A 23,303-nucleotide genomic window follows, 5' to 3' on the forward strand; every position below is an offset into this window, starting at 1 on the left:
ACATGTCAGGTCCTGCGCCGGGCACTGGGTTAGAGCTGAGAACAGGACAGGTCTCACCGATGTGCCAACAGAAGCAAAACAAACAAGTACACGACGTGTGACTGCAGTGAAGAAACACAAGTTAGGCGAGGGGGTAAGTGCACGGCGGGTGCAGGGCTGGTTGTGTTCGGAGAGGCACAGAACTTCCCACGAGGGGCACTGGGACAGTTGAGGGGGGTGCCAGGCAGGGGGCCGTGGACCGTGATGATGTCTGGAGGAAGAGGGAACCAGGCAGAGACAATGGCAAGAAAAAGGAGGAGGAGGAAACTTTGTTTCCGGTCTTCTGTGCTCAAAATGCTTATTGCAAGTTTATTTTTATTTTTTATTTTTCCGTGTAATTGAGCAAAAGGCTGGGCTTGCCGCAGGAGCCCTCCACCCAAGGAGACCTCTCTCTACAGCCCCTCTCCAGTCCCCTGGGGGGAGGGTGGGGGCGGGAGCCGGCGACGCTAACCTTCCCGAGGCCCTGGTACTTGGGGTGGCTTGGTGTCTGAGCCAGTTTATCTGTGTCAGGAAAGATCGGGCACGGACATCCTGCTAGCTAGAGCTTTGCTCACATTCTGGAATGTTTCCTTAGGCTAGGTTCTCTTCTCAACGTGGACTTCTAAAGGAATATATAGACTCTATTTGTTCGAAGTTAAAAAGGCACATGGCATAAAACTTACTATCTTAACCATTTTAACCACTTAAAATATTCAGGAGTGATAGGCACCTTCACACTGCTGTGCAGCTCTCACCACTACCCGCCCCCAGGGCTCTTCTCATTCTGTACAATTGAACCTCTATGCCCACTGTCCAAGAATTCCCATTCCCCAGCCCCTGGCCACCACCATTCTGAAACCTTCTGTCTCTGTGGATAGGATACTCTGTGTGCCTCATGTAAGTGCAAGCATGTCACCTTTGTCTTTTTGGGACTGGCTCATTTCTTCTAGTGTTAACACCCTCAAGGGTTAGCCATGTTGTATGTTGCAAGATTTCCTTCCTGCTCAAGGCTAAATAATATTCCATTGCAAGAATATACCGCATCCCGCTTCTCCGTTCCTCCACTGAGGGGTACTCGGGTTATCTCTGTGTTTTAGCGATTGCAAATAAGGCTGCTGTGAACCTGGGAGACTGCTTTCTGTTCTTTTGAGTGGATGCTCAGAAGTGGAACTGCTGGTTCATATGGTAATTCCATTTTTAATTGTTTTGTGGACTCACCATCCTGTTTTCCACAGCAGCTGTACTATTTTTCCATGCCCACCAGCGGCACACAGGGGTTCTGATTTCTCCACATCTTTGCTGGTATTTATTGTTTTCTGTTTTGTTTTGTTTTGTTTTGTTTTGTTTTGGTAGTAGCCATCCTAATGGGTGTGAGGTGGGATCAGTCTCATTCTAGTTGGTTTTTTAAAAAAGATTTTATTTATTTATTTGAGAGAGAGAGAGCACATGTGTGCAGAGTAAAGGAAGAGACAGAGGGAGAGGGAGAAACAGAAGCTCTGCTGACCTGGGAGCCTGATGTGGGGCTCGATCCCCGGATCTGGGATCATGACCTGAGCCGAAGTCAGCTGCTTAACAGACTGAACCACCCAGGGGCCCCTCATTGTGGTCTTGATTTGCATTTCCCTAAGGATGGGTGATGCTGAGCATCTTTCATGTGCTGATTGTCCATTGTTACATCTTCTTTGGAGAAATGCCTCTTCAAGTCCTTTGCCCAGTTTTGAATTGAGTTGTTGGTCTCTTTGTTGTTCGGATCCACGCATTTAGTTTTGTTACTGAGTTCTAGGCATTCTCTATGTATTCCGATGATAGATTCCTTGTCAAATACGTGTTTTGCAAATAACTTCTCCCATTCTGTGGGTTGCCTTTTTACTCTGTGGATAGTGTCTTTCGATACTCAAAGTTTTAAAGATTTTCATGAAGTCCAATTTGTATGTGTATATGTGTATATATATGTGATTACCTGTGCCTTTTGGTAAGAGGCAATCATTGCCAAATCATTGTGGTTCAGCTTTTGTCCTGTGTTTTCTCCTCAGAGTCATATTGTTTTGGGTCTTATACGTAGGCTCTTGATCCTTTTTTTTTTTTTTTAAGATTTTATTTATTTGACAGAGCGAGACACAGTGAGAAAGGGGACACAAGCAAGGGAAGTAGGAGAGGGAGAAGCAGGCATCCGGCCAAGTGGGGAGCCCAATGAGGGGCTCGATCCCATAATTCCCCCGGGAATTATGGGTCTTACAGTTTTGTTCTTCTTTTTAGGATTCTTTTGAATAATTTGGGGGTCTCTGGAGATTCCATATGAATTTTAGGATGGGTTTTTCTGTTTCTGCAAAAAAAATCATGGGGATTTTGGTAGGGATTAGGTTGAATCTGTGGATGGCTAATATTGACATTTTAGCAGTATTAAATCTTCCAATCCATGAATCTGTCATGTGTTTCCATTTATTTATGCCTTTAATTTCTTTTGACAATGTTTTTAGTTTTCAGTGTACACGTTTTTCACCTCCTTGGTAATTTCTAAGCATTTTATCCTTTTTTTTTTTTTTTTTAAATAGGGTTTTATTTATTTCACAGAGAGAGAGAGATCACAAGTAGACAGAGAGGCAGACAGAGAGGGGGGGGAAGCAGGCTCCCTGTTGAGAGAGAGCCCAATGCGGGGCTTGATTCCAGGACCCTGAGATCATGACCTGAGCTGAAGGCAGCGGCTTTAACCCACTGAGCCACCCGGGCGCCCCTATTTTATCCTTTTTCATGCTATGGTGTGTGGAATTATTTCTGTAATTGACCTTCCAGATTCGGCTTCCTTTTTTGTAGAGAAACACAACTGATTTTTGTGTGTGGGCTTTGTATACTGCAACTTTGCCAGATTCTTGTATTAGTTTTGGCAGTTTTTCTATATATAAGAATATTGTAGGGGCACCTGGGTGCCTCAGTGGGATAAAGCCTCTGCCTCTGGCTCAGGTCATGATCTCAGGGTCCTGGGATGGAGCCCCACATCGGGCTCTCTGCTCAGCAGGGAACCTGCTTCCTCCTCTCTGTCTGTCTGCCTCTCTGCCTACTTGTGATCTCTGTCTGTCAAATAAATAAATAAAATCTTTAAAAAAATATATTGTATATCATCTGCAAACAGATAATTTTACTTCTTCCGTCCTGATTTAGATGCATTTTATTTCTTTTTCTTACCTAATTGCTCCAGCTAAAAATTTCACTACTGTATTGAATTGGGGAAAGCAGACCCCCGGCGTTGTTCCTTATTCTGGAGAAAAAGCTTTCGGTCTTCCACCATTGGGTATGTTATTTGCTGTGGGTCTGTATACTTGGCTTTCTAAATGGAGATTGTTTCCTTGTATGCCTGTTTGGTTGAGGGTTTTTTTTTTGTTGTTGTTGTTTTTAAGATATGAAAGGGTGTTGAATTTTGCCAAATGTGTTTTCTGCATCAATCAAGATGATCACGTGTGTTTTTCTCTTCCTTTTGTTGGTGTGGTGTGTTCCACTGATCACGTTATATGCGGTAAACCATCCTTACATTCCAGGAATGAGTCCCGCTTGGTTATGGTATATAATCCTCTTTTTTTTTTTTTAATATTTACTTATGTATGTATTTATTTATTTGAGAAAGAGAATGCACACAAGTGTAAGCATCAAGGAGGGACAGAGGGAGAAGGAGAGCGACTCTCAAACAGACCCCCTGCTGACAGCAGAGCCCAGTGTGGGGCTCCATCTCACGACCCATGAGATCATGACCTGAGCCATAATCAAGAGTCAGACGCTTAACTGACTGAGCCTCCCAGGCACCCCAGTGTATGATCCTTTTAATAGGCTTTGTATTCAATTTACTAGAATTTTGAGGATTTTCACATTAATGTTCATAAGTGATATTAGTCTGTGGTTTTCTTTTCTTTTTTTTTTAAAGCTTTTTTTTTTTTTTTAAGATTTTATTTATTTATTTGACAGACAGAGAGAGATCACAAGCAGGCAGGGAGGCAGGCAGAGAGAGAGGGGAAAGCAGGCTCCCTGCTGAGCAGAGAGCCCACTGAGCCACCCAGGCGCCAGTCTGTGGTTTTCTTAAAGTGCCTTTGTCTGGCTTTGGTATCAGGGTTATGTTGACCTAATAGAGTAAGTTAGGAAGTGTTTCCTCCTATCTCATTTTTGGGAAAGTTTGGGAAGAACTGGTATTAGTTCTTCTTTAAATGTGTGATTGAGGGATGCCTGGGTGGCTCAGTGGGTTAAGCCTCTGCCTTCAGCTCAGGTCATGATCTCAGGGTCCTGGGATCGAGCCCTGCATCAGACTCTCTGTGCAGTGGGGAGCCTGCTTCCTTTCCTCTCTCTCTCTGCCTGCTTCTGATCTCTGTCTGTCAAATAAATAAATAAAATCTTTTTTTAAAAAAATGTGTGATCGAATTCACCAGTGAAGCCATCAGGTCCAGGGCATTTCTTCATTGGGAGAGTTTGGATTACTGATCTAATCTCCTTCTTAGCTACAGCTCTGTTTCGATATTCTATTATTTTTTAGGTAGTCTTGGTAGGTTGTGTGTTTCTAGAAATTTCTCCATTTTATCTAGGTTTTCCAGTTTGTTGGCATACGGTTGTTCATTATACTCTCATAATCCTTATTATTTCTGTAGAACTGGTACACTTTCAGTTTTGATTTTACTAAGTTGAATCTTTTCTCTTTTTCTGTTAGTCTAACTAAAAGCTTATTGATTTTGTTGATCATTTTTAGAACCAATTTTGGTTTCATTGATTTTTCTCTATTGTTTTTCTGTTCTCTGTTTATTTCTGCTCTAACAATTATCATTTCCTTTTTTTCCCGTTGGTCTTGGTTTTAGTTTGTTCCACCTTTCTACTTCCTAAAATTGTAAGGTTAATCTGTTGGTTTGAGACCTTCCTTGTTTTTTAATATAAGCATTTGCAACAATAAATTTTCCCCTTATAATTGCTTTTGCTGTGTCCCATAAGTTTTGTGTGTTGTGTTATTTCATTTATCTCTGAATATTTTCTAACTCCCTTGTGGTTTCTTTTTTGCTCTGTTGGTTGTTTAAAAGTCCGTGGTTTGGGACGCCTGGGTGGCTGAGGAGGTTGAGCTTCTGCCTTCGGCTCAGGTAGTGATCTCAGGGTCCTGGGGTCGAGCCCTGCATCGGGCTCTCTGCTCAGCAGGGAGCCTGCTTCCCCCTCTCTCTCTCTGCCTGCCTCTCTGCTTACTTGTGATCACTGTCTGTCAAATACATAAATAAAATCTTAAAATAAAATAAAATAAAAGTATGTGGTTTATGGGTTACTTAGGTGGCTTAGTGGGTTAAGTGGCTGCCTTCTGCTCAGATTGGGGTCTAGCCCTGCAGCCAAGCTCCCTGCTGAGCCAGGAGCCTGCTACCACCTTTCCCTCTGCCCCTCCCCCACCCGGCTCATGCTCTCTGGCTCTGCACTTGTTCTTTCTCAAATAAATAAAATATTAAAAAAAATAAATAAATTCAGGGCGCCTGGGTGGCTCAGTGGGTTAAGCCTCTGCCTTCAGCTCAGGTCATGATCTCGGGGTCCTGAGATCAAGGCCCACACTGGACTCTCTGCTCAGCAGGGAACCTGCTTCCCTTCCTCTCTCTCTGCCTACTTCTCTGCCTACTTGTGATCTGTCTGTCAAATAAATAAAATCTTTTTAAAAAAATAAAATAAATTCAATTTAGTTAACATGTAGTATATTATTAGTTTCAGGGGCAGAATTTAGTGATTCATCGGTTGCGTAGGACACCCAGTGCTCATTCCATCACCTAATGGATCGGCCATTTACCCCATCACACCCCCCCACCCCCACTACAGCAACCCTCCTTGAGTTTTGTTTGTTTCCTAGAGTTAAAAGTCTCTTATGGTTTGTCTTCCTCTCTGTTTTGCTTTTTTTTTTAATCTTTTACTTTTTGTCCGTCTGCTTCAGTAATGTCCATTGTCCTCTCTTGTAGTTCACGGATTCTTCTGCCTATCCGCATCTGCCTTTGAATCCCTGTGGTGAATTTTCCATCTCAGTGATTGTACTCATCAGCTTCAGAATTTCTTTGTGATTTCTCTTTAAGTTTTCTCTCTATTGATATTTTTATTTTGTTCACACATCGTGTTCTTGACTTTCTCTTTCTTTAGTTCTTGGAGCATCTAAAACATTTATTTATTTATTTTATTTTTTAAATATTAAAAAAAAATTTTTGTATTTGACAGAGATCACAAGTAGGCAGGGAGGCAGGCAGAGAGAGAGAGAGAGGAGGAAGCAGGCTCCCTGCTGAGCAGAGAGCCCGATGTGGAGCTCCATCCCAGGACCCTGGGATCACGACCCGAGCCGAAGGCAGAGGCTTTAATCCACTGAGCCACCCAGGCACCCCTAAAACAGTTTTTTAAAAAGAGATTTTATTTTTGGGCGCCTGGGTGGCTTGGTCATTAAGTATCTGCCTTCGGCTCAGGTTATGATCCCAGGGTCCTGGGATAGAGCCCCACATCATGCTCCCTCAGGCTCCCCGCTCAGCAGGAAGCCTGCTTCTCCCTCTCCCACCCCCTTTCCCACTTGTGTTCCTTCTCTCGCTGTCTCTCTCTCTCTTTCTCTCTCTCTCTCTGTCAAATAAATAAATAAATAAATAAAATCTTAAAAAAAAAAAAAAAGATTTTATTTTTAAGCAGTCTCCACACCCATTGTGATCCTCAAACCCACAGCCCTGAGATCAAGAGTTTCAGGCTCGGCTAAGTGACCCAGGCGGGTGCCTCTTTGAGACCGTTGTTTTAAAATCATTGTCTGCCATTATGTCTCTCTCAGGGACAGATTCTGTTGATTTTTTTTTTCTTCGAATGAGTCATCCTTTCCTATCTCTTCATATACTTTGTGATTTTGTTGTTGTTGTTGTTGAATCCTGGACATTGCAGTTATAATAATGTGATAATTCTGGAAATCAGAATCTCTCCTTTCCCCACCGTTTGCTGGAGTTTTGTTACTGTTTCTGTTTCTTGTGTTGGTTTTTGCATTGCTGTGAGATGTCTCTGTGCCAAGGATCATCAGTCTGAGGGTAAGCCTAACATCTTCTGGTATCTTTTCTGAGTTTTCCTTGGGCATATGGGGTCATTTTCTAATTTTCTTCTTATATTGTAGTCATTTTTGAATGTCCGAGTCTTTAGTATCTAGCTCCAGAAAGGGGAAAAAGGAAGAATCATGATGGGAACAAAGGGATGTGGCCTTCTCAGTCTCCAGAGAGTTAAACCGGAGGGAGAGTGTCTTGAAGCAATGAGGGGAGACACGACAACAATGACTGCTTTTCTTTCTCCACTTCGGTGATCAGAAGCAATAACTAGCAAGCAGAGCACAAATCTCCAGTATTTGGAGGACAGGGTCCTTTTCACTCACCCCGATTCTTGTAAGTTGTGTGCAAGCTGCCCCAGGAACATGGGCGCATCTGTCCACCATGTGGCTGGGTCTGGGGTGTGGAAAGCTGCTCCTGCTTAGAGCTGGAATTGACCGAAATTAACCCCAGTTTACCACCCACGTGTTTCCCTGGACGTCTGGACGTGGCAAGCATTCAAAGACTCCAGAGTTTCAGAACAGTTCTGTCAGATAGATCGTTTTGCCCATGCTCATTCTGGTCTCGGTGGGGAGACAGAGTCCTGGTGCTTCCTGCCATCTTTCCAGCACCGTCTCCCCGACCTTTATTTCTCAAGTATTTGAGACCACATTTCTACGTTTCTCTCCCAAAATACTGTGCAGAGGTAGAAGCGGCAGGCCCCTGGGAAGTTGCATTATGCCCCCAGCACCCATCTCCTTGGTGGATGGGTGGCACCTATACAGTCACCAGACCGTCAGACCCACTGCCCCCCCCCGCCCCACCTCGTGCCTTGGTGGGTCTTTCTGCCCCTCATGGGAAAGGGAGGGAGCCTTCAAGCCCTGGGGAGCTGTGACTCTGAGGCACTCAGATCTTGTCGTGGCGTCTGGTTGTAGAGAGAAGTCATCAGAAACAGCTTGCTGACTTATATGTCTTTGTGACAGCCTTTTTCCTGCGGTCTGGAAGGTGTCCTGTGCATCTCTGGGCCTTGGGACCCAGCTCTTGAAATAGATGGGTCCGGACAGAGACTTATCCAGTAGGAGTCAACGGGATGATTTTAGGAGGCGTGCAGTCAAGGCATTCATGTAAATTGAGTCATAAAGGGAGAACATTATCTTCTTTTCAGTTCTCTTATATCTTTCCAGATAAGTCAAGGAGAAAGTCTCAGCTGGGGCTCACCTCATGCTTCTCACATGCCTGGTCTCCTTTTCAGCAACGGGAGGCCAGGTCCCAGGCCAGAGCTGTGCCCAGACAGTGACTCTGGTTCCGTTTCAACAGTGTCCTTTTGGTTTTGTTTTGCTTCGTTTGTTTGTCTTTCTCTTTTTCGAGGGTTATCTTCTGTTCGTGGTGAACACCATTTTAGGAAACGAAGCTCAATGCGAGATGCTTCTTAGAAAAATTTTAAGGAAATGGTTTTCTGAGTCTCAGATCAGGCAGACGTGGCCTCAGATGTGCATAGAATGACTTAGAAATTGGGTACCTCTCCCTAAAGGGTGAGATCATGAGCTATAAACTTCAAGTTATATATTTTTGCAATGTTCAGAACTTTTCAAATGACTGATTCTATTTTATGAGCAAAAAATGATCAAGAGCTGTGGAAGTGGTCACTTTGGAAAGAATTATTTATGAAGGTGGTATGGTGCTTCAGTTAGGAAAAAAGCCTCTGGGGTCAGCATAGGTCTTATTTTATATATTTATTTTATAATTTTTTTCATTTGGGGGATGCCTGGGTGGCTCAGGTAGTTTAAGCGTCCAATTCTTGATTTCGGCTCAGGTCACGATCTCAGGGTTGTGAGATGGAGCATTGGGCTTGGTGCTGGGCATGGAGTCTGCCTGAGATTCTCTCTCCCTCTGCCCCACCACTCTCTCAAAAAAAAAATTTTTTTTTTCATTTTTCCCTGCGGTGTAACTCACACGTGAAGTTTTATCAGTTTCAGGTGTGTAACATAATGATTTGATATTTACGCACATAGCAAAATGATCTCCCTAAGAGGTATAATGAACATCTGTCGCCACACAGTTACAAAATTACAAAAAACTTTTTTTTCTGGTGTTGAAGACTTTTAAGAAGTATCTCTTAACAACTTCCAAAAATGCAAGAAAGTATTGTTTTTTACCTTTTTTAAGATTTTTTTTTTTTAATTTTTAAGTAATCACTATACCCGGCATGGGGCTCACAACTCGGAGATTGAGTCACATGCTCTATGGACTGAGCCCGCCCGCCAGGTGCGCCTGCAATAGAGTATTATTAAGGCTCGTCACTCAGCTGTGTATTACATCCCCATGATATATTTACTTTATATCCCCATGATATATTTACTTTATAATTGGAAGTTTGTACCTTTGGGCGCCCCTCACCCATTTTGCCCACCCTACTACACCCAGCACTCCTTGACAATTCTCTGTGTCTTTTTTTTTTTTTTTTTTTTTAATTAGGTTGGTTGGTTTGGTTTGGTGTTTAGACTCCACATGTAAGTGAGATTATATGGTATTTGCTCTTCTCGGTCTGACTCTGGGCCCCAGAACTTCAAAAACATATTTCTCTGGGTTCTTCAGCAATGGCATGGTTGGAGATAAAGAGGGAATTTCCAGACCTCAGCTTTGTTTCCATTTGGATGTAGCTGTGCTGAGCCAGGGCCTGTGTGACAGCCATTGGCAAAGCCACAGAGCTGGAGCACAAGGTGCCAAGGAGCAGGGCAGAGGCGGAAGTGTTAGTCATTGGGAGACACCCACAGGATTTCATCTAAATAAGGCCATCTTGGTGGCTTTCCTGTCCCCAGCCTTTCAGAGGGCAAGAAGCCCTTGGCTCTGGTTTGCTGGAGAGGCAGGGCGCCAAATGCAAGAGAACACAAAACCATTCTCCCCTGACTGGGAATGGAGAGCCGGGTGTCATTGAACCCAGCCTGGAACATTCATTCCCAAGCTTGTCAGCACATGAGAGAGTTCAGATAGATGCCTACGTTCCACCTGGAGAGATGATACTATGATTGGTCCAGGGTGTGGCCCATTGGAATTTCTGGAAGCCCCCCAGGATGATTCTAAAGTGCAGATAAGTTTGGCAGCCCCAGACCTGGGCCTGGAAGATCCTGGGAACATGTTGGGTGAAAGTCTTCTCATGGAAGCCTCACTAGCCACTTTGGGTGCCCGGCCCAAACTGCCGGGGCTAAGCAGGAGAGGCAAGGCCACTACTTGGTCACCTGCTGGCTCTAGGGCATGCTGGTCCCAGAGGAGGGTGCATCTGGAAACCCTCGGGGGTTCTCTGCTGGAAGGACCAAGACTTTTGTGCAGGAAGGCAGGGGGGGGTGACAGAGGTGACTTAAACCAGTGGTATGGGCCAAGACCCAGATTCCCGAGTCTGCAGTGATGAGAAGAGAGAGACCTCCTTGGATGTGGGACAGGGACAGCCTGGGCCTGAGGCCCAGAGTATGGATGCGTGCTGCTCTGCCCTCTCCGGGTCCCTCCCTGCCCGCTTCCCTACACCCCAGCTGCTCACTTCATCCCCCCAGGGGCTCCAGGGCCTGGAGATGTTTGGTCAACTGCCGGTTCTGTGGCTCTCTAGCTGTGACCTGGCCAGTCTCCTCGCCGCTGGGAACCTCGACATGGATCAAGCGATGTGACCGAGTGTGAGTCCTGGGGACCCTAATGTTGTGAGGACAATGAAGATGATGGTTTTCAAAGGCACAGTCAGCCCACATCCTCCCTCTGTGGAAATGTGCTGCATCCAGGCCCCCTGTTGCCTGTCCCACCAGCTTTTGTGGGTGAGGGCGGAAATGACTGCTGACATCTCTGCAGCTGTGTGCTCTGGGGCACCCCCATGAGACGGGGGCCACTCCTGGGGTGGGGCTGCATCAGCCTCCTGGAAAGAGCCCACCTGGTCATCCGGTCAGGCCAGCCGTGCCTATGCTGCCTAGTAGCCGCGAGGGCTGCTCAGTCTCCCCGTCTGTAAAATGGGCCGGGCACGGACTCGCACCCAGGCCTCTTCCAGCTCCATCTCCCTTTGCCCCGAGGCTCAGGCATCCTCTGAAGCTTTGATTGTAGCCAGCCACCCCTCGGGGAGGGCGGGGGCCCCGGCTGCTGCCATCACCCCTGGCAGGGGCTGGCATTCTGGGAGGACGTGAGGGCCCCTGTGGGTCTGATTCACCCCAGGGTGGCCAAGCCTTTCATAGGGCCCCACTGACCATGGCCTTTCTGGTGCTGACATTGGACGTGATCCCTTATTACCTCTGTCCCTCTCTCCCCATTGGCCGTCCTCAGCTGCCCCTTCTGTGTCCTCGCTTCTTCCACTCTGGCCCAGGAGCCAGGGGCAGAACCGGGCCTGCCAGTGCCGTGGGGACAGGGCTTCCATCGACTTGACCCTTCCCGCTGGCCCTTGGGCACAGGAAAGGCAGGTGGGGTCCCCCCGGGAGAAGACGAGGAGATGGGTCTCAACAAGCCAGTCGACAAGTAGACAGGTCGGCCCGGCCTCCTGGGGGCTCCCCCGTAATCCAAGCCTGGGGAGTCAGGACGAGCAAAGAAACCAAAGGAGCAGCAATCAGAAGTCTGTGCCCCAAGCCGTGTCCTCTCTGCCATCCCTGCCTTCCTTCCTTGTACGCTGGGCTGGGCTTACGGAGGAAATAACAGCGGTGCCCTTTGTAATCAGCGTCGGCACGTCTGAGCCTTTCTCGCGAGGGCCAGATGCCTGCATCTCCCGTGGACCTTGCCTGGTAGATGATCGCACGTCCGCAGCAGACTCTGATGGTGATCCCTCTCACTCACCTGCTCCCCCCTCAGTCAGCCAGCGTTCCCATCCCCCATCCACTGTGGGCCTAAGCCGCCAGCGTCGGCACCCTTCTGGAAGGCTTACCGTTGGCTAATAGCAATGATCTCCTACAGTGCCTCCCTCCCGATCCGTTGGGCATGACCCGCAGGCAACAACTGACCGATATGGGTCAGTTGCCCCTTGACAGGACAGGACAGACTCTGTGGCGTTGTTCACACTCCAGAGCTACCCCTCTCCCAGCCCCCACGGTGTATCAGGCTGAAACAAGACTTTCCTTACCCTCTCAATAAATAACGTTTGCAGGGACCCCTGTCTCGGGCTCTGCTTCTAAAAAGCCTGATCTAGAAAAATCCCCATGCTACAGATGGGAAAACTGAGGTGCTGAGAGACAGTAATCCGACTAACGCCACACAGCTGGCAACTAGCAGAAGTTCAAATCTAGGACCCTGGTGCAAGGCATTTGCTCTGATCCAGAATCGGGCCGTGTCCTGGCCCCCAAGCTATTGCTGGCGTGCAGAGGGGAGCCGGTGGGCTGAGAGGAAATGGCAATGTGGGGCGGGGTGACCTGCATGGAGGAGAAAGAACAGAACACTAAGGAGTGAAGGACAGCGGTGGCGGGGGGGTGGCGTGGCTTGGTCTGGGAAGGCAGCCTGGAGGACTTCCTGGAGTTGAACTGGGTGCAGAGGAGGAGTTTGCCAGGGGGAAAGGGGCAGGGCATTAGAGGCAGAGGGTGCACCAAGCGGGTGGGATGGGGAGGTGGGGCCTTGCGTCTTGTCCCATGGACAGGGCAGCAGGTGCACGAGAGGGATGGAAGGTGGCCAGCAGCCCCATGGCAAAAGACCATTTGTTTATTCATCCTTTGAACCTTTCTGGGCCCCCGCATGTGGAGGTGGCACCTCCTTTGTGGCGGATGTATTAACGTGGTGTGACTTTATCTGAGAGGTGGTGGGAAGCTGATAGGCAGTTCCAACAGAAACGAGACCAGGACAGACAGCGGCTGAGTGTTAGAAATAACTGTGCCCAGACGACCGTGCCCGCGTGTTACGAACGCCATTCCGTGTCATCCCACATGGCTCAGCCTCGTCCTTTTTGATGCCAGCATGGATTTCCACCATTCAGGGACATTTAGAGTTTTTGCAGTCTTTCACTGCTATAAGCAAGCCAACACTAAGTGTTCCTGAACATCTGTTATTTTGCACGTGACAAATAGATGCATCAGCGTGGAATTGCTGGTTGTGGTTCCGTGGCATTTGCGATCTTCGTAGGTCAAGTTGTGTCGGTGTACACTCCCATGAGCAAGGCGTCCAAACCTTGCTAATTCGCAACCTTGCCAGCTGTACAATTCCCTTGACAATCTAAGAGCTGGGAAACTGTATGTCTCTTTTAGTTTTTCACATGTGTTTCTTTCACTTCCTGTGAAGTGGAACATGTTTTCGTATACATTTTAGAACATTCATGTTTCCCTTTCTGTAAACAGTTCAGGTTCTTTGCCGATGGTCCTATCAGGTCATTGGTTTTTTTTCTTATTGATTTGTACTCACTCTTGATATATTAGAAGCAGTCATATCTTTGTGATGCAGAGTGTAGACTTCTTCCCACTTTGCCATTTGTCTTCTTGCTTTATTTGCTGTGTTCTTTGATAATACAGAAGTTTCAATTTCATTCCCTTTTTTTCTTTTACGATTTCTGAGTTTTGTGTCATGCCCAGCTAGACCCTGTCTATCCTGATATTATGTTTTAAAACTTTTCCCCATGTGTTTTTCTAGCACTTAAAAAAAAAAAATTTAATGGCTTTGTGGTGAAATCGTAATGTAGAAAAAAATGCAGAAAATTCAATGTATAGCTTCATGAATTGTTGTAAATTGAAGAGCTGTGGTCTAGTACTTTTACCATTTAACTTTTCACATTTAAATATTGGCCCCATCTAGACTTTATTTTGGCATAACTTGGGGGCTCGAAATCTGTATTTATTGAAAAAGAGTAACTTTACAAATGTCATGGAATATTTTAAAATTTGTCATATGCCAAGCAAAAAAGGAAAATCTCAACATGCTTCCCTAAAGCAGAAATTGCAAAGGAGTCATTCTTTGTACAGCCTAGTGAAACAAAAGATTAATGGCAAAGGTTTAAAGAATAACTTGGCCTCCATTAAATGACCAACTTCAAAATTATAATTACTGGGGTGCCTGGGTGGCTCAGTCATTAAGCATCTGTCTTGGGCTCAGGTCATGATCCCAGGGTACTGGGATCGAGCCCTGCATCGGGAGGGAGCCTGCTTCTCCCTCTCCCATTCCCCGTGCTTGTGTTACCTCTCACTGTCTCTGTCTGTCAAATAAATAAAATCTTTCAAAAAATTATAATTATAATCTACTTGTAATGTAAATTTGATATAAACTTGACAGAAATTCATGGAGATTGGCCAAAAGTGGTTTCTCTTATTATTTTTTAAAATGGAAAGACTAGAAATTATTTAAGCAAGAAACTCACTCATAAACTTAATGAATAACAGTCTCAGTAAATCAGGGAAGAGAAGTCAGGAGATAAAAAAAAATTATAAAACTAAAAAAGAGAAATTTCCACATAACTGATAAATGGAAATAAAAGTTTTGCTTTGTCTCTTTAAACATGAGAGACAGCAGCTGTTGGCCAATCTAATAAGGAGAAAAAAAACCCAAAGCAAAATAAACTAAATTAAATGGGAAGAGATGAGATTTCTAAGTCCAGGAAAAGATCATATGCAACTGTGTGCTCTACTGTTTGAACATTTTCTTTTTTTTTGAGAGCGAGAGGGGAGAGAGAGAGAGAGCGCGTGCGCATGCACACTGGGGGAGGGGCCAAGAGAGAAAATCTCAGCAGATACCCTGACCCCGAGATCATGACCTGAGCCAAAACCAAGAGAATAACACTCAACCGACTGAGCCACCCAGGTGCCCCTCACGTTTGAGCATTCTTGACAAAATGAACAGTTTTCTTAACTGTGAACGTAAAGCACCAAACATAAGGTGCCAAAAGTTAATTTTTTTTTTTAAAAAAGGCAACAAATAAAGTCTTTATAAAAAGGGGGGGGCACCTGGGTGACTCGGTGGGTTAAAGCCTCTGCCTTTGGCTCAGGTCATGATCCCAGGGTCCTGGGATCGAGTCCCGCATCGGGCTCCCTGCTCAGTGGGGAGCCTGCTTCCCCCCCGCCCCTGCCTGCCTCTCTGCCTACCTGTGATCTCTCTCTCTGTGAAATAAATAAATAAAATCTTAAAAAAAAAAAAGACAACAAATGAAATTTTAAAGTGGTCATGTTTGGGGGTGCCTGGGTGGCTCAGTCCATTAAGCATCCGCCTTCCGCTCAGGTCATGATCCCAGGGTGCCCCATGTCCGGCTCCCTGCTCAGTGGGAAGCCTGCTTCTCCCTCTCCTCCCCACTTGTGCTCTCTTTTGCTATCTTTGTCTCTGTCTATGTCTCTCTCAAATAAGTAAACTTACAAATAAACACTTACTAAAATAAAGTTTTCATTTTTTTTTAAACTGTTCAAACAATCAGGTAGCGTTGGAAAGGACTCTGGCTCTCACTTGGGGTGCAGGAGGGTGCTCTGTGTGATGGAGGCACCTGCCGTGGGCCACAGCCTGACCAGGACACTCTGAGCCTCCGTGGAGGATGTTGGGGCCAGCAGAAGAGGTACCAGATCTCCTGGTCCAAAGGACCCAGTGAGAAATGGTGGCAACCGCGTTCAGGCAGCAGCCGCAGAGGAAGTGAGAGTCTGCAGCACATACGGGAAAAGTTAGTCCTCCTTGGCCGGAGCTCCAGGAAGCAGGAGGCCAACCTTCAGGGACGTGGGAAGGGTGGTGGTAGAAGCAGGCAGTTCATGCGGGAAGAGGAAGGTCAGAATTGCCGTTTGGGACTTTGACACTTTAAAGTGCATACAAGGATGGGGCACCTGGGTGGCTCAGTGGGTTAAAGCCTCTGCCTTTAACTTAGGTCATGGTCCTAGGATCCTGGGATAGAGCCTCACATCGGACTCTCTGCTCAGCGGGGAGCCTGCTTCTCCTTCTCTCTCTGCCTGCCTCTCTGCCTACTTGTGATCTCTCTCTGTCAAATAAATAAAATCTTTAAAAATAAATAAATAAATAAAATAAGATGCTCACAGAGCATCCGAGTGTTAGAGTTGTGAGAGCTGAAGTCGTGGAGGCCAAGAGGCCCTGACCCGTCTAGCCTGTATTCTTTATGCTGTCTGTTCACCCCCTTCAGCTCCTTTTCCAGTGCAAATGTCATTCTGTCCCCATAACACACACACCAACGTCCAACTGAAACGTAGAATAAAATATGTCCTTAATAGGTATGAATTACTTCTTGATTTGAATTTTTAGGCTCTCTCTGTCATACTTGACATATGTGTTCATCCTTATTAATTGCCTTCTAGTACTATTTTAGTTTTTGGTTTTTGGTTTTTTTTGTTTTTTTTTTTTTTTTAAAGATTTTGTTTATTTATTTGACAGAGATCACAGGTAGGCAGAGAGGCAGGCAGAGAGAGAGGAAGGGAAGCAGGCTCCCCGCTGAGCAGAGAGCCTGATGTGGGGCTCGATCCCAGGACCCTGGGACCATGACCTGAGTCAAAGGCAGAGTCTTTAACCCACTGAGCCACCTAGGTGCCCCTCTATTTTAGTTTTATTATGTAACCTAATGGAGGAACTTCCATTTCTGTGAGCCATCACTGATCATTTCTTGTGCTTACTTATCACCATGGATTTATCTTCTTTACACAATGAGGCAACATTTACTCAGTTTTTTTTAAGGATTTTATTTATTTATTTTAGAGAGAGAAAGCAAGATGGGGGAGGGGCAGAAGGAGAGGAAGAGAAAGAGAGAATATCCCAAGCCGACTCTACGCTGAGCACAGAGCCTGACACGGGGCTCGATGCCACAACCCTAAGATCGTGATCTGAGCTGAAATCAAGAGTCCTGTGCTTAACTGACTGAGCCAACCAGGAGCCCCTTCTGGTTTTTAATGTGAATGTCTTTATGTTTTTTTTTTTTTTTTAAAGATTTATTTGACAGACAGAGATCACAAGTAGGCAGAGAGGCAGGCAGAGAGAGAGGAGGAAGCAGGCTCCCTGCCGAGCAGAGAACCCCATGCGGGGCTCGATCCCAGGACCGTGAGATCATGACCTGAGCCGAAGGCAGAGGCTTAACCCACTGAGCCACCCAGGCACCCCTATGTTTTTTTTTTTTTTAATAAAAATTTGCCTATTAAAATGTTTGCATGTAAAACTGGTCTGAAAGAGTACAGAGTAGAGGATTCTCCTTTGTCTGGGTACCCATCCCCCTCCCCTGGCAAAGTCCTATCCCTGGTCTGTTGTGTAGCCCTAGAGTTGGTCTCTGTGTATGCAAACACAGACACACATGGGGACACACACACACACACACACACACACATACACACTTACCCAGTGATATACCTGGGAGCTTTTTTGCTTGGCCTAACATTTTTATGGTTCGTCCTTGCTCTAGTATTTGTACTTTGCTCCTTTTTATGGCTGAATAATATCCCACTGTAGAGATAGACTGGCTTTTACTTCTCCATCTATGAGCTTCTGGACATTTGCATTGCTTTCACTGTTGGGCTGTTGTGAATAATGAACATTCGTGTACAGATTTTTGCGTGAATATCCGTTTTCCTTGCTCTTGGAGAGAAATCTGAGGGTAGAATGGTTGGGTTCTGCAGTCGCTCTGTGGATAGCATTTTAAGGACCTGCCACACTGTTTTCCGAGGGGGCTGCTCTGTTTTCTTCCCCCCCCCCACAGCAGGATATGAAGTTCTCATTTCTCCTCATCCACAACCAACGCTTGTATTGTCTTTTCCTACATTATGGCCCTTCAGTGGGAGTGTGAGATGCCTCCTGCTTCCCAGACAGAACATTTTCATTCCGTTCCTTAATTAAACAGTAATTCCTTACATTTAAAACACTTGTATTACCATGTATGTTAATACGATGTGTTTTTCCATATGTCTTATCTTAATATCGTGATTAATGGGTGTGTTTTAGGTGCATGTGAAGCTACTTTGATTCCGTTCCTTTGGCCATTTTTTTCAATTTTTAATAGTTTTACTGATATGTGCTTTAATAAGATGCCCTGTGATGTTTGAAAGCCTCTCCACTACCGCCTGCCTCTCCCAACAGATAGTGCCGGCTAGAATGGTCTTCCCTTTCTCATTCAAACTTAAACTGTTTGTTATGAAATATTTGAGGTATATAAACACTTGTCATATCTGCCCTTTTCTGTCTAAATGACTGTTGTTATAATTGGATCACGTCCTCCTGAGTATCCTGCTCTAGTGTAAGCAGCACCGCCTTAAATCCACATGTTAACTCAGAGGGAGTTAACTAGTATTAGTATATTAGTTAACTAATATACTATAACTAATTACTATAACTAATATACTATAACTAATATTAGTATTAGTATATAGTTAACTTCTACTTTTTGCGGTCACAGGGAGGTTCATCCTAGTCAATTCGGGCTGCTGGAACAGAATCACTCCAGGCTGAGTGGCTTACATGACATGCATTTGCTCCTAGCAGTTCTGGAGGCTGGGAAGCCCCAAGCTCAGGGAGCCCACAGATCTGGTGTCCAGCAAGGGCTTTCTTCCTTGGTAGATGGCCACCCTCTCCGTGTATGGTGGTGAGGCGGGGGGGGGGGGGGGGGGGGGGGGCAGAGAGGAAGCAGGCTCTCCCCTGCCTCTATCTTGTAAGCTCCCTGAGCCCTCCCGAGGGCTCCATCCTCCTGGCCCCGGGGGCCAAAGACCCCACCTCCCAATACAGTCACACTGGTGATGCAGGCTTCCACACCCAAATGGGTGGGGAGGCACAAGCCTGTCTTGTCTTTTTTCTAACAACAGTGGTTAAGGGGCACGTGGGTGGTTCAGTGGATTAAAGCCTCTGCCTTCGGCTCAGTTCATGATCTCAGGGTCCTGGGATCGAGCCCCGCACCGGGCTCTCTGCTCAGCAGGGAGCCTGCTTCCCCCCCCCTCTCGCTTCCTGCCTCTCTGCCTACTTGTGATCTCTCTGTCAAATAAATAAAATCTTTAAAACAAAACAAAAAACAACAGTGGTTAACCTCTCTCGTGTTTAGAAGGCTCGGTATTTATGTGGATTTATCTAAAGCGCCGGAACTTCGTGGTTCCCTCCTTCCCTTTGTAGACACCCAGGCCGTGCACAACTGCTCTTCTGCCTGCCTGCCTTCGCTCTCCTTTCCAGCCGCCGTTCTTCTCGTCCATTCTGTATTGTTAGACAACGTCTCTCTCAGGCCCGTGAGCCAAGGTGTCATTTCATTGTGCTCTTGGTGAGGCAGTGATCAGTGCCTCTGGGTTTTCTCATAAAGAAGAATGTTTATTCTTGGGGCACCTGGGGAGGCTCAATTGGGTGAGCATCTGCCTTCTGCTCAGGTCACGATCTCGGGGGTCAAGTCCCGCATGGGCTCCTTGCTTAGCGGGGAGACTGCTTCCTGTTTCTCCCTCTGCCCTCCCCGCCACCCCGCTCATGCTCACTCTCTCTCACGCTCTCGGTCTCTCTCTCAAATAAATAAAATCTTAAAAAAAAAAAAAAAAGGAAGAATGTTTATTCTCAACTGCCTCAAAAATTCTTCAGATGTAGTAAGAAACAAGATTGCAAATCTTACCCGGTGGGGAGTTTACTGGGAAAGGAAATTGGCATTGGTGGTTTTCATCCAGATGAATTAGCTGTCGAAAGTCTGCTGGATTCCAAGGGCCTACTCTGATGCCACAGGTCACTGGAAGGCAAATGCCCGAGTTGGGGCCACATGTGGCAGGAGGTGACACCAGCGAGGGTTGGGCTGTGCACAGTCCAGGGACAAAAGGAGATGTGGTTGGGGAAGGATTAGATCTGTGCTCCAGGCGGGTAGAGGCCTCTTATGGGTCGAATGCCTCCGAGGTGTCTCCAGAGGATTTGGGATTTGGAATACTGAGGAAAGTGCCCTGTCTCCTCTCTTTAGGACCCTACCCAAAGAAGCTACGTGCAAATCCAGCTCAGAGCATAGGACTTGGCTCAGGAACTCATGAGACCGTCTTTGCGGACACCCTAGAACATCTATGATGAACCAGGAGGCCAAGTAGGTGACCTTGACCCTTCACCTCCTCTCTTTCCCTCCCACCCACTCCCTCACTCCCTTCCTAGTCCCTACCAAGACTGCTCCCTACCGGGCGCCTGGGTGGCTCAGTGGGCTAAGCCGCTGCCTTCAGCTCAGGTCATGATCTCAGGGTCCTGGGATCGAGTCCCGCGTTGGGCTCTCTGCTCAGCAGGGAGCCTGCTTCCTCCTCTCTCTCTCTGCCTGCCTCTCTGTCAAATAAATAAATAAAATCTTTAAAAAAAAAAAAAAAAAAAAAAGACTGCTCCCTACCCAGATTAGCTCCGTGGGCTGCCCCTCGTACAACAAACCTCGCCTTAGCCACCATTCAGCTTGAGAGTAAAGGTCATCAGACACGGAAGATCAGGGAGGGCATTGAGACAGAATCCAATCTACCCATTTTATAGATGTTGTGACTACGAGAATAGACTTGCTCAAGGCCAGACCATAAGTGAAGAAGCAGCTAGGATAGGCTAGTTTATGGTCCCATAATACCCACCAATGTCCTGGTAGCTTAGGACAATAAGAGCTTATTTCCGCTCCTGCTTCTTGACTCTTGTCAACCAACTAGGACCTCTCTTCCACATTATCCCTTTGCTGGGCCCCGGCAAAAGGAGTAGCCAAGATCTGGAATAGTGCTGGTCCCCAGGGTAGAGGAAAAGAAAGAACTTCGCGAACTGCATGTTGGAAATCTGCGCAGACATGACACGAGTCATTCTTTAGCATATTTCATTGACCAAAGCAAGTTTCGTGGCCATGGCTGACTTCAAGGGGGCAGGGGGTGCTGTCCAACCATGGGTCTAGGAGGAAGAGGAGAAGGAGAATATATGTGACCAATCCTAATACCTACCACAGAGAATTACAGGCAGAGCTGGGTCAGAACACTAGTCTTCCTACTCTGGGGCTGAGGATCTTTCTACTGTAGTCCTCTGTCTCCAAGGCTCTTTTCCATAGAAGCCTTACTGACTGATAATAATGTAATAGGCTTTTTTTTCTCGAGGGTGGTTTTCCTGAAAGGGCATGATGCTTTACCCCAAGGGGACCGAGGCTTCATGGCAGAAGAAAAGGCATTGTGTCATACGGGCAGGGTGGACACATTTGGGGGTAAGGGATTCCCCCAGAATTATACCATCTAGACACTCTTCACTTCCACCTGACACCTGGCTATCCTGGCTGATTTCTTTATGGGCATTGTGGACTTGGAACACCATAGCCCAGAGAAGAAGCTGTGTCCTCGGCCATAACCACACCCTCTGACCAAGATCACACCAAGTCCAAGGACTTAGTCCTTGGCTGCTGCCGTCTAGGGCTCCAAGGCCTCTGAAATTTATTGACCCGACAGGCAGCAAATCTCAGTTCTGAGCCTGGCTCTGCCATGGACCTGCATGATGACCTTGGGTACATCCTTGGCCTTCGTCTTCCCATCTGTTCAGTGGGGATGGTGATCTCTGCCTACCGCATGGATGTGAGCATGCTTCATGAATTAAAACCCTGTGGCCGAGCGAGGAGCTATTGCTACCAGTCCGGGTGCCAAGGGATGGCCAGAGGGGGCTGGGGACACATGCCCTTGCTGGGAGTCAAGGGGAGCAGATGCAGTCTGAACCCCGGGGCATACAGTCCTGCACCCCAGCCTCTGAGAGTTGGTAAGGCTGCTCTTCCTGCATGAGCCTCCCACTCTTTTCGGATTTGGAATTGGGGTCTCTGCAGTCATGAGGATTATATGAGACACATAAAGCACTTAGAACCACGCCTCACCCACAGTCTGTGCTTTCTAAGTGTTCGCTACTGTTCTTAAGGAAATAGTACCAGAAAGTAGATTTGGAGATGTGACAGCGTTTTCCACCTTATGAGGGACCACCAGTTAGTTAAATCCCCAGGTTTTGGACATTTAAGTTGTTTCCGTTTTTATCTATTATAAATAACCTTGCAGTGAAACAGCTTTGTAATTATAATTTTTATGTACACTCATAATTATTTCCTAAGGCTAGAGTGCTAGAAACAGAATTCCCACATCATTTAAAAAAATTTTTTTAAGCTTTGCTATGTAGTTCCCCTTGATGTATATTGGTACCCCTACCTACCAACAGCTTATTTGAGTGCCAGTTTAGAAGGGGAAAATCTGCTGAGAGAGAAGGAGATGGTTTGTATTAGCTAGCACTCAGTTTCAGTGTAAATAGCAAAAATCCCTAAACAATAGTGCTTTAAACAGAAGTGTATCTCCTTGTCATGTCAGAGAAGTTCAGCCTTACCCTCCACCACTGGAGGAACTGGCTTCCACCTCATGGTCCTCCGTGGCTGCCCAAGGTGCAGCCATCACTTTGACATCCCAACTAAAAGGAGGAAGCGAAGAAGGATATACAACACTTCTACCTTTATCCCAGTGGCTAAAACTTAATAAGATGGCCTATTCTAACTGCAAGGGAGGCTGGGAAATAGAGCTTATTCCAGATGAGCAGGAAATATTCAGGAGTTCTAATACTAAGGAAGCAGGGGAGAACAGATTGGGCGTGCGGGGACCATGAGTTGTCTCTGCCATGAGCTGAGCTCAGAGAGCAGCACAAATAGGTCCATGGAAACGGGGAAAAATAAAGCCTTCTCAGGAAAGCATCCACAGGGGATGGACTGGACCCTTCCAGAGCCAGGACACAGGTACAGATAAGCAGGGGGTAAGAAGTACCAAAGAAGCAGGCTGTTCTCTGGGACCGATCCCTGGGCACAAGCAAGGAGACTCCACCAAGAAGCCACTTGTCTGCCTGCCCACGGCCCCCCAGATGTGAGACATGGTTCTTGACTACACCTTTGGCTTCCTACCAGCTGACTTGTCCCCCTGTTCACCTGTCTCCCAGCTCACCTCTCCCCTGTCCCTGCAGGGCTGGCTCCTCATGGACCCCGATAGCCTCCAGCTGGGCACCGAGCACCTGTGGAACTGGCTTGTGAGGCTGCTCAGCAAAGACTCAGAATGGCTGAATGCCAAGGTGAAGTTCTTCCTCCCCAAGATGGACCTGTGCTCCGGGGACAAGGCCCAGGATGCCACACAGGGGGTCATCCTGCAGCTGAGAAGACTGCACGCTCAAGGCCGGGCCACGTGGCAGGCATTCATCCACTGCGTGTGCATGGAGCTGGACGTGCCGCTGGACCTCGAGGTGCCCCTGCTCAGTACCTGGGGCCACGGAGTCGGTAAGGGCAGGCGAGAGGGGTGCAGAGCAGCCGGCTGGCCCCTGTCACGGGGAGCCTGGGAGGCCCGGGAGGGCCAGGATCCATGCCTGAGTCACACGGGGGTGACGTGGTCAAGACAGGAGCAAAATTCTGTGTTTCTGAGCACTTCTCGAGTAAACTCCCAA

General features: G+C 46.9%; 1 protein-coding gene across 12 annotated transcripts in view; it reads left to right on the plus strand.

Annotated features, from left to right (window-relative positions):
- Positions 1-23,303, plus strand: part of NLRC5 (NLR family CARD domain containing 5) — an 84,927-nt gene that overhangs the window by 5,916 nt on the left and 55,708 nt on the right. For 10 of the 12 annotated variants that reach the window (XM_059383269.1, XM_059383279.1, XM_059383268.1 and 7 more), the window contains 2 exons: positions 19,831-19,947; positions 22,833-23,139. In XM_059383269.1, the coding sequence (XP_059239252.1) occupies positions 22,845-23,139 (295 nt within the window). In that variant the 5' untranslated portion in view covers positions 19,831-19,947; positions 22,833-22,844. Of the gene's footprint in view, positions 1-32; positions 134-10,596; positions 10,697-19,830; positions 19,948-22,832; positions 23,140-23,303 lie in introns of those variants that run through there. The other 2 variants (XM_059383270.1, XM_059383271.1) reach the window with 2 other exon arrangements.

Source organism: Mustela nigripes, chromosome 17 (genome assembly GCF_022355385.1).
Source record: "Mustela nigripes isolate SB6536 chromosome 17, MUSNIG.SB6536, whole genome shotgun sequence".
NCBI classification, from domain to species: Eukaryota; Metazoa; Chordata; class Mammalia; order Carnivora; family Mustelidae; genus Mustela; species Mustela nigripes.